Source organism: Oncorhynchus clarkii, chromosome 13 (assembly GCF_045791955.1).
Source record: "Oncorhynchus clarkii lewisi isolate Uvic-CL-2024 chromosome 13, UVic_Ocla_1.0, whole genome shotgun sequence".
Taxonomy (NCBI): Eukaryota; Metazoa; Chordata; class Actinopteri; order Salmoniformes; family Salmonidae; genus Oncorhynchus; species Oncorhynchus clarkii.
Window position 1 is genome coordinate 1,631,114 of NC_092159.1, and position 17,765 is coordinate 1,648,878.

The 17,765-nt window shown below is 45.6% G+C and overlaps 1 protein-coding gene across 1 annotated transcript in view; it reads right to left on the minus strand.

Annotated features, from left to right (window-relative positions):
• LOC139423706 (ras-associating and dilute domain-containing protein-like) overlaps positions 1–17,765 on the minus strand; it is a 98,350-nt gene that overhangs the window by 79,078 nt on the left and 1,507 nt on the right. The window contains exons 2-5 of the mRNA XM_071175316.1: positions 16,120–16,246; positions 15,389–15,938; positions 3,887–4,048; positions 1,979–2,091 (exon numbers count right to left, since the gene is read on the minus strand). Coding sequence (XP_071031417.1) covers positions 1,979–2,091; positions 3,887–4,048; positions 15,389–15,938; positions 16,120–16,209 — 915 coding nt within the window. The 5' untranslated portion in view covers positions 16,210–16,246. The remainder of the gene's footprint in view (positions 1–1,978; positions 2,092–3,886; positions 4,049–15,388; positions 15,939–16,119; positions 16,247–17,765) is intronic.

Genomic DNA, 17,765 nt, shown 5'->3' on the forward strand with positions numbered 1-17,765 from the left:
AGTAATAGTAGTAATAATAGTAATAGTAGTAATAGTTATAATAGTTATAATAGTAGTAATAGTTATAATAGATATAATAGTAATAATAGTTATAATAGTAGTAATAGTAGTAATAATAGTAATAGTAGTAATAGTTATAATAGTTATAATAGTAGTAATAGTTATAATACGAGTAATAGTTGTAATAGTAGTAATAGTTATAATAGTAGTAATAGTTATAATACGAGTAATAGTTGTAATAGTAGTAATAGTTATAATAGTAGTAATAGTTATAATAGTAGTAATAGTAATAATAGTTATAATAGTAGTAATAGTAGTAATAGTTATAATAGTAGTGGCAGGTCTAATAGTAGTAATAGTTATAATAGTAGTAATAGTAGTGGCAGGTCTAATAGTAGTAATAGTTATAATAGTAGTAATAGTAGTAATAGTTATAATAGTAGTGGCAGGTCTAATAGTAGTGTACCTGGTTGAGACTGGTCTAGTAGTAGTAATAGTAGTAATAGTTATAATAGTAGTAATAGTAGTAATAGTTATAATAGTAGTAATAGTAGTAATAGTAGTAATAGTAGTAATAGTTATAATAGTAGTAATAGTAGTAATAGTTATAATAGATATAATAGTAGTAGTAGTAGTAATAGTAGTAGTAGTAGTAATAGTTATAATAGTAGTAATAGTAGTAATAGTAGTAATAGTAGTAATAGTTATAATAGTAGTAATAGTAGTAATAGTAGTAATAGTTATAATAGTAGTAGTAGTAGTAGTAATAGTTATAATAGTAGTAATAGTAGTAATAGTAGTAATAGTTATAATAGCAGTAATAGTAGTAATAGTTATAATAGTAGTGATAGTAGTAATAGTTATAATAGTAGTAATAGTAGTAATAGTTATAATAGTAGTAATAGTAGTAATAGTAGTAATAGTTATAATAGTAGTAATAGTAGTAATAGTTATAATAGTAGTAATAGTAGTAATAGTAGTAATAGTAGTAGTAGTAGTAATAGTAGTAGTAGTAGTAATAGTTATAATAGTAGTAATAGTTATAATAGTAGTAATAGTAGTAATAGTAGTAATAGTAGTAGTAGTAGTAATAGTAGTAGTAGTAGTAATAGTTATAATAGTAGTAATAGTTATAATAGTAGTAATAGTAGTAATAGTTATAATAGTAGTAATAGTAGTAATAGTAGTAATAGTTATAATAGTAGTAATAGTAGTAATAGTTATAATAGATATAATAGTAGTAATTGATATAATAGTAGCAATAGTTATAATACTAGTAATTGTTGTAATAGTAGTAATAGTTATAATAGTAGTAATAGTAGTGGCAGGTCTAATAGTAGTGTACCTGGTTGAGACTGGTCTAGTATTAGTAATAGTTGTAATAGTTATAATAGTAGTAATAGTTATAATAGTAGTAATAGTTATAATAGTAGTGGCAGGTCTAATAGTAGTCATAGTTATAATAGTAGTAATAGTAGTGGCAGGTCTAATAGTAGTAATAGTTATAATAGTAGTAATAGTTGTAATAGTTATAATAGTAGTGGCAGGTCTAATAGTAGTGTACCTGGTTGAGACTGGTCTAGTAGTAGTAATAGTAGTAATAGTTATAATAGTAGTAATAGTAGTAATAGATATAATAGTAGTAATAGTAGTAATAGTTATAATAGTAGTAATAGTAGTAATAGATATAATAGTAGAAGCAGTTCTAATAGTAGTGTACCTGGTTGAGACTGGTCTAGTAGTAGTAATAGTAGTAATAGTTATAATAGTAGTAATAGTAGTAACAGATATAACAGTAGTGGCAGGTCTAATAGTAGTGTACCTGGTTGAGACTGGTCTAGTAGTAGTAATAGCAGTAACAGTTATAATAGTAGTAATAGTAGTAATAGATATAATAGTAGTAATAGTAGTAATAGTTATAATAGTAGTAATAGTAGTATTAGATATAATAGTAGAAGCAGTTCTAATAGTAGTGTACCTGGTTGAGACTGGTCTCACTGAGGGAGCGGCAGAAGGTGGTCCCAGGTCGAGGTAGTGTCAGAGTTCCTTTAGTTCTGTTCCTCTGTAGCTTCCTAGCCTGGGCGTTGATATCTAGAGAGAAGAGGAGAGGGTTAGTGTCATAAAGTAGGAGTAGAGTAGGAGAGCTGTGGCTCACCAAAACACAGACCAGGAATAAGCTGAATCAGGTAAATCAGGTGAATCAGGTGTAACAAACAGACTAGAAGAATCAGATAAACCTGAGGAATCAGCTGAATCAGATTTAACAAGCGTACTAGAAGAATCAGATAACCCTGATGAATCATGCGATTTGAGCGAAGTGAGTGAGAACATGGACATGCGTCAACATCCACACAGAGACAAGACCCACAGCAACCACATAAAACAGAGACAAGACCCATAGCAACCACATAACACAGAGACCCACAGCAACCACATAACACAGAGACAAGACCCATAGCAACCACATAACACAAAGACCCACAACAACCACATAACACAGAGACAAGACCCATAGCAACCACATAACACAGAGACAAGACCCATAGCAACCACATAACACAGAGACCCACAACAACCACATAACACAGAGACAAGACCCACAGCAACCACATAACACAGAGACGTGACCCACAGCAACCACATAACACAGAGACAAGACCCACAGCAACCACATAACACAGAGACGTGACCCACAGCAACCACATAACACAGAGACAAGACCCATAGCAACCACATAACACAGAAACAAGACCCACAGCAACCACATAACACAGAGACAAGACCCACAGCAACCACATAACACAGAGACAAGACCCACAGCAACCACATAACACAGAGACCAGACCCATTATAACCACATAACACAGAGACCCACAACAACCACATAACACAGAGACCAGACCCACAGCAACCACATAACACAGAGACGTGACCCACAGCAACCACATAACACAGAGACAAGACCCACAGCAACCACATAACACAGAGACAAGACTCATAGCAACCACATAACACAGAGACAAGACCCACAGCAACCACATAACACAGAGACAAGACCCATAGCAACCACATAACACGGAGACAAGAACCACAGCAACCACATAACACAGAGACAAGACCCATAGCAACCACATAACACAGAGACAAGACCCACAGCAACCACATAACACAGAGACAAGACTCATAGCAACCACATAACACAGAGACCAGACCCACAGCAACTACATAACACAGAGACAAGACCCATAGCAACCACATAACACAGAGACCAGACCCACAGCAACCACATAACACAGAGACAAGACCCACAGCAACCACATAAGACAGAGACAAGACCCATAGCAACCACATAACACAGAGACAAGAATCACAGCAACCACATAACACAGAGACCCACAGCAACCACATAACACAGAGACAAGACCCATAGCAACCACATAATACAGAGACAACACCCATAGCAACCACATAACACAGAGACAAGACCCATAGCAACCACATAACACAGAGACCCACAACAACCACATAACACAGAGACCAGACCCACAGCAACCACATAACACAGAGACAAGACTCATAGCAACCACATAACGCGGAGACAAGACCCACAGCAACCACATAACACGGAGACAGAATCTATGTCAGATGGCCACTGTAGATGGATGTCCTATATACACTGAGCTGTAGAATGTGGTCCTGTAGAATGTGGTCCTGAGCTGTAGAATGTAGTGATGATGTGGATGGGTTGACAGGGTTTAGGTGACGGGGAGGCGGATGGGGAGGGTGACGGGGGGGTTCTCGAGCCGTTCCAGATGGTCTCCGTGGGTGATGACAGACAGACAGCCAGGTGACAGGTGACAGACACCCTACCTGTGGCCACGCCCACCTTTAGAGCCAGGGGTGTTGGGCTGTACCACCCGGCCACGCCCACCTTTAGAGCCAGGGGTGTTGGGCTGTACCACCCGGCCGGAACGCAGAGGGGAGGAGATGATTCTACCTAGACCAGACCGGACCATTAGGGCTGCGAGGAAGGGGGGTGTTTTGGGTCCTACGGAAGGACAGGGCAGAGAGGGGTGTCTCAGAAACACCCCCCAGACACTACACATACATGGTACAGTCTGGCATGCACATGCTAAGAACACGCTAAGGAGAACACGGGTTTGGTTCGTTAGAAAAACACACTAAGGGTCTGTGGTGCTGGTGTGCGTGTGTGTGTGTGTGAACACGATAAGCTTAGTGCATTCCCTCGTTAAGTAGTAAGGTTTGGCAACATAGTTTGGTGAGCACCTTATCCGTTAACTCAGCGCTGTGAGACACACACACACACACAGATTATGTACAGCAGTGTTGTAGTACCTGAATCCAGGACTGATTTGACTCAGACTCAAATCACGATTTCCGTGACTGGACCTCGACGATTGCTGACTTTGTTGTCAGAAAGTCTCTCTTCCTTGCATTAGATAGCTATAATATAAGCAGTCTAGCTGTACTTAGCTTTCTGGCCCTACTTAGCTTTAAGGCACTACTTAGCTTTCTGGCACTACTTAGCTTTCTGGCACTACTTAGCTTTCTGGCCCTACTTAGCTTTCTGGCCCTACTTAGCTTTCTGGCCCCACTTAGCTTTCCGGCCCTACTTAGCTTTCTGGCTCTACTTAGCTTTCCGGCCCTACTTAGCTTTCCGGCCATACTTAGCTTTCCGGCCATACTTAGCTTTCTACCCCTACTTAGCTTTCTAGCCATACTTAGCTTTCTAGCCTTTACGTAGCTTTCTAGCGTACTTAGCTTTCTAGCCATACTTAGCTTTCTAGCCGTACTTAGCTTTCTAGCCATACTTAGCTTTCTAGCCGTACTTAGCTTTCTAGCCATACTTAGCTTTCTAGACATAGCTTTCTACCCCTACTTAGCTTTCCAGCCCTACTAAGCTTTCCGGTTCTACTTAGCTTTCTAGCCCTACTTAGCTTTCCAGCCCTGCTTAGCTTTTCATCCCTACTTAGCTTTCTGTTCCTACTTAGCTTTCTAGTCCTACTTAGCTTTCCAGCCCTGCTGACTTTTCTAGCCCTGCTTAGCTTTCCAGCCCTACTTAGCTTTCCAGCCCTACTAAGCTTTCCGGTCCTACTTAGCTTTCCAGCCCTACTTAGCTACTAAGCTTTCCGGTCCTACTTAGCTTTCCAGCCATGCTTACTTTTCTAGCCCTGCTTAGCTTTCTAGCCCTACTTGGCTTTCCAGCCCTACTTAGCTTTCCATCCCTACTTAGCTTTCTGTTCCTACTTAGCTTTCTAGTCCTACTTAGCTTTCCAGCCCTGCATACTTTTCTAGCCCTAGTTAGCTTTCCAGCCCTACTTAGCTTTTCAGCCCTACTTAGCTTTCCAGCCCTACTAAGCTTTCCGGTCCTACTTATTAGCTTTCCAGCCCTACTTAGCTTTCCAGCCCTACTAAGCTTTTTGGTCCTACTTAGCTTTCTAGCCCTACTTGCTTTATAGCCCTACTTAGCTTTCTTTCTGGCCCTACATAGCTTTCTAGCCCTACTTAGCTTTCTAGCCCTACTTAGCTTTCTATCCATACTTAGCTTTCTCTCGGACTTGGACTCAAATGTTAGAGATTTGGGACTGGACTTGGACTGGAAGTTTAGTGACTTGACTACATCACTGGTATAGACACACCCTGCTAGCCAGCACCCAGAGCCGAGTCAGTATACAGTATTTCCATGAACACTGTAACATAGAGAGAGGAGGGATAGGATGGGCGTGGAGGAGTGTGTTAGTGCTATGATGACTGAACTGTTACTGCTGTGTGTTCGGGAAGGTTGCAAGTGGAATCTATCTGTGTATTAAATCCATGTAAAAGTTACTGATCAAACGTACGCTGCCACATTGCACAAGTCAATCCTCTAACACGGATGTATCCTAGACTTACTAGACAGACGGGTCACTACTCTCTCCAGAGAGACGGGTCACTAGTCTCTCTAGACAGACGGGTCACTAGTCTCTCCAGACAGATGGGTCACTAGTCTCTCCAGACAAACGGGTCACTAGTCTCTCCAGTCTCTCTAGACAGACGGGTCACTAGTCTCTCCTGTCTCTCCAGACAGATGGGTCACTAGTCTCTCCAGACAGACTGGTCACTAGTCTCTCCAGTCTCTCCAGACAGACGGGTCACTAGTCTCTCCAGTCTCTCCAGACAGACGGGTCACTAGTCTCTCCAGATAGATGGGTCACTAGTCTCTCTAGACAGACGGGTCACTAGTCTCTCCAGACAGACTGGTCACTAGTCTCTCCAGACAGATGGGTCACTAGTCTCTCCAGTCTCTCCAGTCAGATGGTTCACTAGTCTCTCCAGACAGATGGGTCACCAGTCTCTCCAGACAGATGGGTGAATAGTCTCCCCAGACAGACGGGTCACTAGTCTCTCCAGACAGATGGGTCACTAGTCTCTCTAGTCAGACGGGTCACTAGTCTCTCCAGACAGATGGGTCACTAGTCTCTCCAGTCAGACTGGTCACTAGTCTCTCCAGACAGACGGGTCACTAGTCTCTCCAGACAGATGGGTCACTAGTCTCTCTAGACAGACGGGTCACTAGTCTCTCTAGACAGACGGGTTACTAGTCTCTCTAGAAAGACGGGTCACTAGTCTCTCTAGACAGACGGGTTACTAGTCTCTCCAGTCTCTCCAGACAGATGGGTCACTAGTCTCTCTAGACAGACGGGTCACTAGTCTCTCTAGAAAGACGGGTCACTAGTCTCTCCAGACAGACGGGTCAATAGTCTCCCCAGACAGACGGGTCACTAGTCTCTCCAGACAGATGGGTCACTAGTCTCTCCAGACAGATGGGTCACTAGTCTCTCCAGACAGATGGGTCACTAGTCTCTCCAGACAGACGGGTCACTAGTCTCTCTAGTCAGACGGGTCACTAGTCTCTCCAGACAGATGGGTCACTAGTCTCTCCAGACAGACGGGTCACTAGTCTCTCCAGACAGACGGGTCACTAGTCTCTCTAGACAGATGGGTCACTAGTCTCTCCAGACAGACTGGTCACTAGTCTCTCCAGACAGACTGGTCACTAGTCTCTCCAGACAGACGGGTCACTAGTCTCTCTAGACAGACGGGTCACTAGTCTCTCTAGACAGACGGGTTACTAGTCTCTCTAGAAAGACGGGTCACTAGTCTCTCTAGACAGACGGGTTACTAGTCTCTCCAGTCTCTCCAGACAGATGGGTCACTAGTCTCTCTAGACAGACGGGTCACTAGTCTCTCTAGAAAGACGGGTCACTAGTCTCTCCAGACAGACGGGTCAATAGTCTCCCCAGACAGACGGGTCACTAGTCTCTCCAGACAGATGGGTCACTAGTCTCTCCAGACAGATGGGTCACTAGTCTCTCCAGACAGATGGGTCACTAGTCTCTCCAGACAGACGGGTCACTAGTCTCTCTAGTCAGACGGGTCACTAGTCTCTCCAGACAGATGGGTCACTAGTCTCTCCAGACAGACGGGTCACTAGTCTCTCCAGACAGACGGGTCACTAGTCTCTCTAGACAGACGGGTCACTAGTCTCTCTAGACAGATGGGTCACTAGTCTCTCCAGACAGACTGGTCACTAGTCTCTCCAGACAGACGGGTCACTAGTCTCTCCAGACAGACTGGTCACTAGTCTCTCCAGACAGACGGGTCACTAGTCTCTCCAGACAGACGGGTCACTAGTCTCTCTAGACAGACGGGTTGCTTCCGGCAGTGTACCAATGCTCCAGTTTAACAATTCTGTACAAGTTGCGCATCAGTTGGGACAGAAAGGAAGAGTAGGAAACGCGAAGCAAGTCACCAGTAATGTCACTGCCCTATCAGCTTGTTGCCATAGTTAAACATGAGCACAATTCCCACCAGCATTTTAAGCCCCGCCTACAAAGATGTGTGATTTGTTGTGAGACTTGTCTGTTTGAAGAGAACCTTCCCCGGAGCAATTTTCCTTACATTTGGAAATGTCAGAGACATCTTCCCCCAGACCTTATTTGTTGCCTAGGAACGGTGCTCCAAGGTCTGAGATTTCCAACACTATAGACTGTCAGAGACATCCTCCTCAGACCTTGTTGTTGCCTAGATACGATTTGTTTAAAAAAAAATATATATATATATTTCACCTTTATTTAACCAGGTAGGCTAGTTGAGAACAAGTTCTCATTTACAACTGCGACCTGGACAGGATAAAGCAAAGCAGTGTGAACAGACAACAACACAGAGTTACACATGGAATAAACAAGTGAACAGTCAATAACACAATTGAAAAGTCTATATACAGAGTGTGCAAATTAGGTAAGATCAGAGAGGTAAGACAATAAATAGGCAGTAGCGGCAAAGTAATTACAATTAAACACTGGAGTGATAGATGTGCAGAAGATGAATGTGCAAGTAGAGATACTGGGGTGCAAGTAGAGATATTGGGGTGCAAGTAGAGATACTGGGGTGCAAGTAGAGATATTGGGGTGCCAGTAGAGATACTGGAGTGCAAGTAGAGATACTGGGGTGCCAGTAGAGATACTGGGGTGCCAGTAGAGATACTGGGGTGCCAGTAGAGATACTGGAGTGCAAGTAGAGATACTGGGGCGCAAGTAGAGATACTGGGGTGCAAGTAGAGATACTGGGGTGCAAGTAGAGATACTGGGGTGCCAGTAGAGATACTGGAGTGCAAGTAGAGATACTGGGGTGCAAGTAGAGATACTGGAGTGTAAGTAGAGATACTGGGGTGCCAGTAGAGATACTGGAGTGCAAGTAGAGATACTGGGGTGCAAGTAGAGATACTGGGGTGCAAGTAGAGATACTGGGGTGCCAGTAGAGATACTGGGGTGCAAGTAGAGATCCTGGGGTGCAAAGGAGCAAAGGAGTAAATAAATAAATAACAATATGGGGATGAGGTAGATTGGATGGGCTATTTACAGATGAGCTACGTGGACAAGATAAAGCAAAGCAGTGCGACAAAAACAACAACACAGAGTTACACATGGAATAAACAAATGTACAGTCAATAACACAATTGAAAAGTATATATACAGAGTGTGCAAATTAGGTAAGATCAGAGAGGTAAGACAATAAATAGGCAGTAGCGGCGAAGTAATTACAATTAAACACTTGAGTGATAGATGTGCAGAAGATGAATGTGCAAGTAGAGATACTGGGGTGCAAGTAGAGATACTGGGGTGCCAGTAGAGATACTGGGGTACAAGTAGAGATACTGGGGTGCAAGTAGAGATATTGGGGTGCCAGTAGAGATATTGGAGTGCAAGTAGAGATACTGGGGTGCCAGTAGAGATACTGGAGTGCAAGTAGAGATACTGGGGTGCCAGTAGAGATACTGGGGTGCCAGTAGAGATACTGGAGTGCAAGTAGAGATACTGGGGCGCAAGTAGAGATACTGGGGTGCAAGTAGAGATACTGGGGTGCAAGTAGAGATACTGGGGTGCCAGTAGAGATACTGGAGTGCAAGTAGAGATACTGGGGTGCAAGTAGAGATACTGGAGTGTAAGTAGAGATACTGGGGTGCCAGTAGAGATACTGGAGTGCAAGTAGAGATACTGGGGTGCAAGTAGAGATACTGGGGTGCAAGTAGAGATACTGGGGTGCCAGTAGAGATACTGGGGTGCAAGTAGAGATCCTGGGGCGCAAAGGAGCAAAGGAGTAAATAAATAAATAACAATATGGGGATGAGGTAGATTGGATGGGCTATTTACAGATGAGCTACGTACAGGTGCAGTGATCTGTGAGCTGGAGGTAGTTGGATGGTGTCACGCCCTGACCTTAGAGAGCCTTTTTTATTTCTCTATTTGGTTAGGTCGGGGTGTGATTTGGGTGGGCATTCTAGTTTTTTTCTATTTCCTTGTTGGCCGGGTATGGTTCCCGATCACAGGACAGCTGTCTATCGTTGTCTCTGATTGGGGATCATACTTAGGCAGCCCTTTTTTTCCCACCTTAGATTGTGGGATCTTGTTTAGTTGCTGTCTAGCCCTGCAGTACTTTACGTTCGGTTTTGTACGTAAGAAAAATGTAGCACGCCGCACCTTGGTCTGATCTTCCATCTTTAAACGAACGTAACAGAAGATCCCAACACTAACGGACCAAGCAACGTGGCCAGGAAGAGCAGACATCCTGGACGTGGGAGGATATCCTGGACGGTAAGGGATCCTGGACGTGGGAGGATATCCTGGATGGTAAGGGATCCTGGACATGGGAGGATATCCTGGACGGTAAGGGATCCTGGACGTGGGAGGAGATCCTGGACGGTAAGGGATCCTGGACGTGGGAGGATATCCTGGACGGTAAGGGATCCTGGACGTGGGAGGATATCCTGGACGGTAAGGGATCCTGGACGTGGGAGGATATCCTGGATGGTAAGGGATCCTGGACGTGGGAGGAGATCCAGGCCGGAAGGGATCGCCTTCCATGGGAGCAGACGGAGGCAGCGAGGGAGGAGCAATGACGACACCGGGGTTCGCGACTACGAAGGAAGCACGAGAGGCAGGCCCAATTTATTTTGGGGAGGGACCCACGGGGTGGTTGGCGGAGCCAGGTTTCAGACCAGAGCCAACTCCCCTTTTACTTGCTTTAAGGAGCCTTCAGGCACCATGCTTGCGGTTACACGTACTTTGTCTCCGGTACGCATCCACAGCCCGGTACGTTCTGTGCCAGCTCCCCGCATATGCCGTGCTAGAGTGGGCATTCAGTCAGGACGGATTGTGCCGGCTCAGCGCTCCTGGTCTCCGGTGCGTCTCTTCGGCCCAGGATATCCTGCGCCGGTTCTGCGCACTGTGTCTCTGGTGCGCCTTCACAGCCCAGTGTGTCCTGTGCCAGTGCCCCGCAGTTGCCGGGCTAGGGTGAGCATCCAGCCAGGGCGGGTTGTGCCAGCTCTGCGCTCCAGATCTCGGGTGCGTCTCCACGGCCCAGTATATCCTGTGCCAGCTCCACGCACCAGGCCTCCAGTGCGTCTCCCCAGCCCGGTGCGTCCTGTCCCAACTCTACGCACCCGGCCTCCAGTGATGATCCATGGCCTGAAGCCTCCAGTGATGATCCATGGCCCGAAGCCTCCAGTGATGATCCATGGCCCGGAGCCTCCAGTGATGATCCATGGCCCGGAGTCTCCAGTGATGATCCATGGCCCGGAGCCTCCAAGTAATGATCCATGGCCCGAAGCCTCCAGTGATGATCCATGGCCCGGAGCCTCCAGTGATGATCCATGGCCCGGAGCCTCCAGTGGTGATCCATGGCACGGAGTCTCCAGTGATGATCCATGACACGAAGCCTCCAGTGATGATCCATGGCCCAAAGCCTCCAGTGATGATCCATGGCCCAAAGCCTCCAGTGATGATCCATGGCCCGGAGCCTCCAGTGATGATCCAGTAGGAGTTAACGAGCTGTTCTACTGTCCTGACAGGCCAGACAGAAGGAGTTAACGAGCTGTTCTACTGTCCTGACAGGCCAGACAGAAGGAGTTAATTAACGAGCTGTTCTACTGTCCTGACAGGCCAGACAGAAGGAGTTAACGAGCTGTTCTACTGTCCTGACAGGCCAGACAGAAGGAGTTAACGAGCTGTTCTACTGTCCTGACAGGCCAGACAGAAGGAGTTAACGAGCTGTTCTACTGTCCTGACAGGCCAGACAGAAGGAGTTAATTAACGAGCTGTTCTACTGTCCTGACAGGCCAGACAGAAGGAGTTAACCAGCTGTTCTACTGTCCTGACAGGCCAGACAGAAGGAGTTAACGAGCTGTTCTACTGTCCTGACAGGCCACACAGAAGGAGTTAACGAGCTGTTCTACTGTCCTGACAGGCCACACAGAAGGAGTTAACGAGCTGTTCTACTGTCCTGACAGGCCACACAGAAGGAGTTAACGAGCTGTTCTACTGTCCTGACAGGCCACACAGCACAAGTTAACGAGCTGTTCTACTGTCCTGACAGGCCACACAGAAGGAGTTAACCAGCTGTTCTACTGTCCTGACAGGCCACACAGCACAAGTTAACAAGCTGTTCTACTGTCCTGACAGGCCACACAGAAGGAGTTAACGAGCTGTTCTACTGTCCTGACAGGCCACACAGAAGGAGTTAACCAGCTGTTATACTGTCCTGACAGGCCACACAGCACAAGTTAACGAGCTGTTCTACTGTCCTGACAGGCCACACAGAAGTAGTTAACGAGCTGTTCTACTGTCCTGACAGGCCACACAGAAGGAGTTAACGAGCTGTTCTACTGTCCTGACAGGCCACACAGCACAAGTTAACGAGCTGTTCTACTGTCCTGACAGGCCACACAGAAGGAGATAACGAGCTGTTCTACTGTCCTGACAGGCCACATAGAAGGAGTTAACGAGCTGTTCTACTGTCCTGACAGGCCACACAGAAGGAGTTAACGAGCTGTTCTACTGTCCTGACAGGCCACACAGCACAAGTTAACGAGCTGTTCTACTGTCCTGACAGGCCACACAGAAGGAGTTAACGAGCTGTTCTACTGTCCTGACAGGCCACACAGCAGTAGTTAACGAGCTGTTCTACTGTCCTGACAGGCCACACAGAAGGAGTTAACGAGCTGTTCTACTGTCCTGACAGGCCACACAGAAGGAGTTAACCAGCTGTTCTACTGTCCTGACAGGCCACACAGAAGGAGTTAACGAGCTGTTCTACTGTCCTGACAGGCCACACAGCACGCGTTAACGAGCTGTTCTACTGTCCTGACAGGCCACACAGCACGCGTTAACGAGCTGTTCTACTGTCCTGACAGGCCACACAGCACAAGTTAACGAGCTGTTCTACTGTCCTGACAGGCCACACAGAAGGAGTTAACGAGCTGTTCTACTGTCCTGACAGGCCACACAGCACGCGTTAACCAGCTGTTCTACTGTCCTGACAGGCCACACAGCACGCGTTAACGAGCTGTTCTACTGTCCTGACAGGCCACACAGAAGGAGTTAACGAGCTGTTCTACTGTCCTGACAGGCCACACAGAAGGAGTTAACCAGCTGTTCTACTGTCCTGACAGGCCACACAGAAGGAGTTAACCAGCTGTTCTACTGTCCTGACAGGCCACACAGAAGGAGTTAACCAGCTGTTCTACTGTCCTGACAGGCCACACAGAAGGAGTTAACCAGCTGTTCTACTGTCCTGACAGGCCACACAGAAGGAGTTAACGAGCTGTGGTTTACTGCTGAGTTTGACATGTTGAGCGGGGGGGGGGGGGGGGGGGGGGGGGCAGTCAATACCAGTTACACACACTCTCTCTATCTACACACACACCTGTACACACACACACACATATCTACACACACCTGTACACACACACTTCTGAGCGAGGCCAGATCACTATTTATTTATTATTTAACCTTTATTTAACCAGCTGGCCATGATGTCATAATGATAGTTTAACCAGCTGGCCATGATGTCATAATGATAGTTTAACCAGGTGGCCATGATGTCATAATGATAGTTTAACCAGGTGGCCATGATGTCATAATGATAGTTTAACCAGGTGGCCATGATGTCATAATGATAGTTTAACCAGGTAGGCCATGATGTCATAATGATAGTTTAACCAGGTGGCCATGATGTCATAATGATAGTTTAACCAGGGAGGCCAGTTGAGAACAAGTTCTCATTTACAACTGTGACCTGGCCAAGATAAAGCAAACCAGTGCGACACATACAACGACACAGTTACACATGGAGTAAACAAACGTACAGTCAAAAACACAATAGGAAAAAAAGTCTATATATAGTGTGTGCAAATGAGGTGAGATAAGGGAGTTAAAGGCAATAAATAGGCCATAGTGGCGAGGTAATTACAATTTAGGAAATAAACACTGGAGTGATAGATGTGCAGAAGTTGAATGTGCAAGTAGAGATACTGGGGTGAAAAGGAGCAAGATAAATAAATACAGTATGGGGATGAGGTAGATAGATGGGCTGTTTACAGATGGGCTGTGTACAGGTGCAGTGATCTGTGAGCTGCTCTGACAGCTGGTGCTTAAAGCTAGTGAGGGAGATGTGAGTCTCCAACTTCAGCGATTTTTGCAGTTCGTTCCAATCATTGGCAGCAGAGAACTGGAAGGAACGGCGGCCAAAGGAAGAATTGGCTTTGGGGATGACCAGTGAGATATACCTGCTGGAGCGCATGCTGGAGTGCATACCTGCTAGAGCACATGGTGGGTGTTGCTATGGTGACCAGTGAGCTGAGATAAGGCTGGGTTTTGCCTAGCAGAGACTTATAGATGACCTGGAGCCAGTGGGTTTGGCAACAAGTATGAAGCGAGGGCCAGCCAACGAGAGGATACAGGTCGCAGTGGTGGGTTGAAGAGCATGCATTTAGTTTTACTTGCATTTAAGAGCAAGCAATTGTTAACTTGGCTTTCGAAGACCTTAGAAAGGCAGGGTAGAATAGATATAGGTCTGTAGCAGTTTGGGTCTAGAGTGTCTCCCCCTTTGAAGAGGGGGATGACCGTGGCAGCTTTCCAATCTTTGGGGATCTCAGACGATACGAAAGAGAGGTTGAACAGGCTAGTAATAAGGGGTTAGAAAGAGAGGGTCCAGATTGTCTAGCCCAGCTGATTTGAAGGGGTCAGATTTTGCAGCTCTTTCAGAAGATCAGCTGACTGGATATGGGTGAAGGAGAAGTGAGGGAGGTGTGGGCGAGTTGCTGTGGGGGGTGCAGGGCAGTTGACCGGAGTAGGGGTCGGGGTCGGGGTCAGGGTAGCCAGGTGGAAAGCATGGCCAGCAACAGAAAAATGGAAATTCTCAATTATGGTGGATTTATCGGTGGTGACAGTGTTTCCGAGCCTCAGTGCAGTGGGCAGCTGGGAGGAGGTGCTCTTATTCTCCGTGGACTTTACAGTGTCCCATGAGGAGGTGCTCTTATTCTCCGTGGACTTTACAGTGTCCCAGAACTTTTTTCAGTTTGTGCTACAGAATGCAAATTTCTGTTTGAAAAAGCTAGCCTTTGCTTTCCTAACTGCTTGTGTATATTGGTTCCTAACTTCCCTGAAAAGTAAAATATCACGGGGGCTATTCGATGCTAATGCAGAACGCCACAGGATGTTTTTGTGTTGGTCGAGGGCAGTCAGGTCTGGAGTGAACCAAGGGCTATATCTGTTCCTGGTTCTACATTTTCAGACTACTAATGTAGAGTGGTAGTGTTGGTATCACTACTACTAATGTAGAGTGGTAGTGTTGGTATCTGAGGAAAATCCTGACCCAAACGATATCTGATCTCCCACTGTTGTAGTATTGAGGTGCGTGAGCGTATGTGTGTGTGTGTGTGTGTGTGTGTGTGTGTGTGTGTGTGTGTGTGTGTGTGTGTGTGTGTGTCAGTGCTTACGTGCGTGTGTGTGTGTGTGTGTGTGTGTATAATGACCCTGCATAAACTCACCTGCAGTGACCGTATCCTTCTCCTTAGCGTTCAGCTCCTCTACCTCCGCTCTCCTCCGCAGCTCAAACCTCCTGGCATGTCCCTCTCTGGGCTTCCATAGTTCCTGTAACAACAACGGCTTCTCGTTGTCGCCCATCGCCCGCAGACACTCCGTCCTCCACCCTCCTCCTCCTCCTCCTCCTCCCCCCTGTCCTACTCCTTCCCCATCTCCTCCCTCCTGACCTCCACCTACTCCCCCCTCCAGCTGACCTATCACGTCGCAGAGGACGTAGGAGTGGGCGGAGGCTTTGTTCAGCGAATAGCGTTCCAGCGCCTCTTTGACCAGTTCCTGTGCGCTGGACCGGGGCGTGGCGAGGACGGACTTGTAGTTGGCGCCCTCGCAGATCTCGTCTCCGAAGATCTTCAGGACGCCGGGGGCGGAGCTCTGGGTGGAGAGTTCCGCGGGGTCGTCACGGGGACGGTCGTCGGGGGGTTCGGTGACGGAGCGGCGGTCTCGGGAGGTGTGGTCGGCCGGTGGACGATCCCGGTAACTCAGAGTCCGGTACAGAACCTACCAGGAGGAGGAGATAGTTTAATAAATAGGGGCGGGCGGGTGTTAGTGTGTGTGTGTGTGTGTGTGTGTGTGTGTGTGTGTGTGTGTGTGTGTGTGTGTGTGTGTGTGTGTGTGTGTGTGTGTGTGTGTGTGTGTGTGTGTGTGTGTGTGGGTGTGGGTGTGTGGGTCTGTATTCTACCTGCGTGAAAGTTCTGCTCTGGCGTTTGAGACGGCTCTTGGAGGGCAGCGACATGGAGGCCCCCGAGGTAGAGGACGACCCATAGAACATGATGACGACTGGACCTGCTAGTACCCCCACTGGAGAACTACACACACACACACACACACACACACACACACACACACACACACACACACACACGCTCACACACACACACACACACACACACACACACACACACACACACACACACACACACACACACACACACACACACACGCTCACACACAAACACACACACACACACACACACACACACACACAGAATGGGTCAGGTTAGTTATGGCAGTGATCAGGTAAAACAGACAGACTATGGAAGAAAAAACTAGAAGCCTAACCACCCTGAACTAAGACAAGGACAGTGTATGTGTGTGTGTGTTTATGGTTGTGTTATGGTTGCTGTAACGTGGTAGTATGGTTGTGTTTAGGTTGCAGTATGTTGTGTTATGATTGTGGTATGGTTGTGTTAGGTTATAGTAACATTATAGTATGGTTGTGTTAGGTTATAGTAACATTATAGTATGGTTGTGTTTAGGTTGCAGTATGTTGTGTTATGATTGTGGTATGGTTGTGTTAGGTTATAGTAACATTATAGTATGGTTGTGTTAGGTTATAGTAACATTATAGTCTGGTTGTGTTTAGGTTGCAGTATGTTGTGTTATGGTTGTGTTTAGGTTATAGTAACATTATAGTATGGTTGTGTTAGGTTATAGTAACATTATAGTATGGTTGTGTTATGTTATAGTAACATTATAGTATGGTTGTGTTATGGTTATAGTAACATTATAGTATGGTTGTGTTAGGTTATAGTAACATTATAGTATGGTTGTGTTATGGTTATAGTAACATTATAGTATGGTTGTGTTAGGTTATAGTAACATTATAGTATGGTTGTGTTATGGTTATAGTAACATTATAGTATGGTTGTGTTAGGTTATAGTAACATTATAGTATGGTTGTGTTTAGGTTGCAGTATGTTGTGTTATGGTTATAGTTTGGTTGTGTTATGGTTGCAGTAACATTATAGTATGTTTGTGTTATGGTTGCAGTATGGTTATAGTTTGGTTGCGTTATGGTTGCAGTAAGGTTATAGTTTGGTTGTGTTTAGGTTGCAGTAAGGTTATAGTTTGGTTGTGTTTAGGTTGCAGTATGTTGTGTTATGATTGTAGTAAGGTTGTGTTAGGATATAGTAACATTATAGTATGGTTGTGTTATGGTTGCAGTATGGTTATAGTTTGGTTGCGTTATGGTTGCAGTATGTTGTGTTATGGTTGTAGTATGGTTGTGTTAGGTTATAGTAACATTATAGTATGGTTGTGTTAGGTTATAGTAACATTATAGTATGGTTGTGTTAGGTTATAGTAACATTATAGTATGGTTGTGTTATGGTTATAGTAACATTATAGTATGGTTGTGTTATGGTTATAGTAACATTATAGTATGGTTGTGTTATGGTTATAGTAACATTATAGTATGGTTGTGTTTAGGTTGCAGTATGGTTATAGTATGGTTGTGTTTAGGTTGCAGTAAGGTTAGTGGTTGTGTTAGGTTATAGTAACATTATAATTTGGTTGTGTTCAGGTTGCAGTATGGTTGTGTTAGGT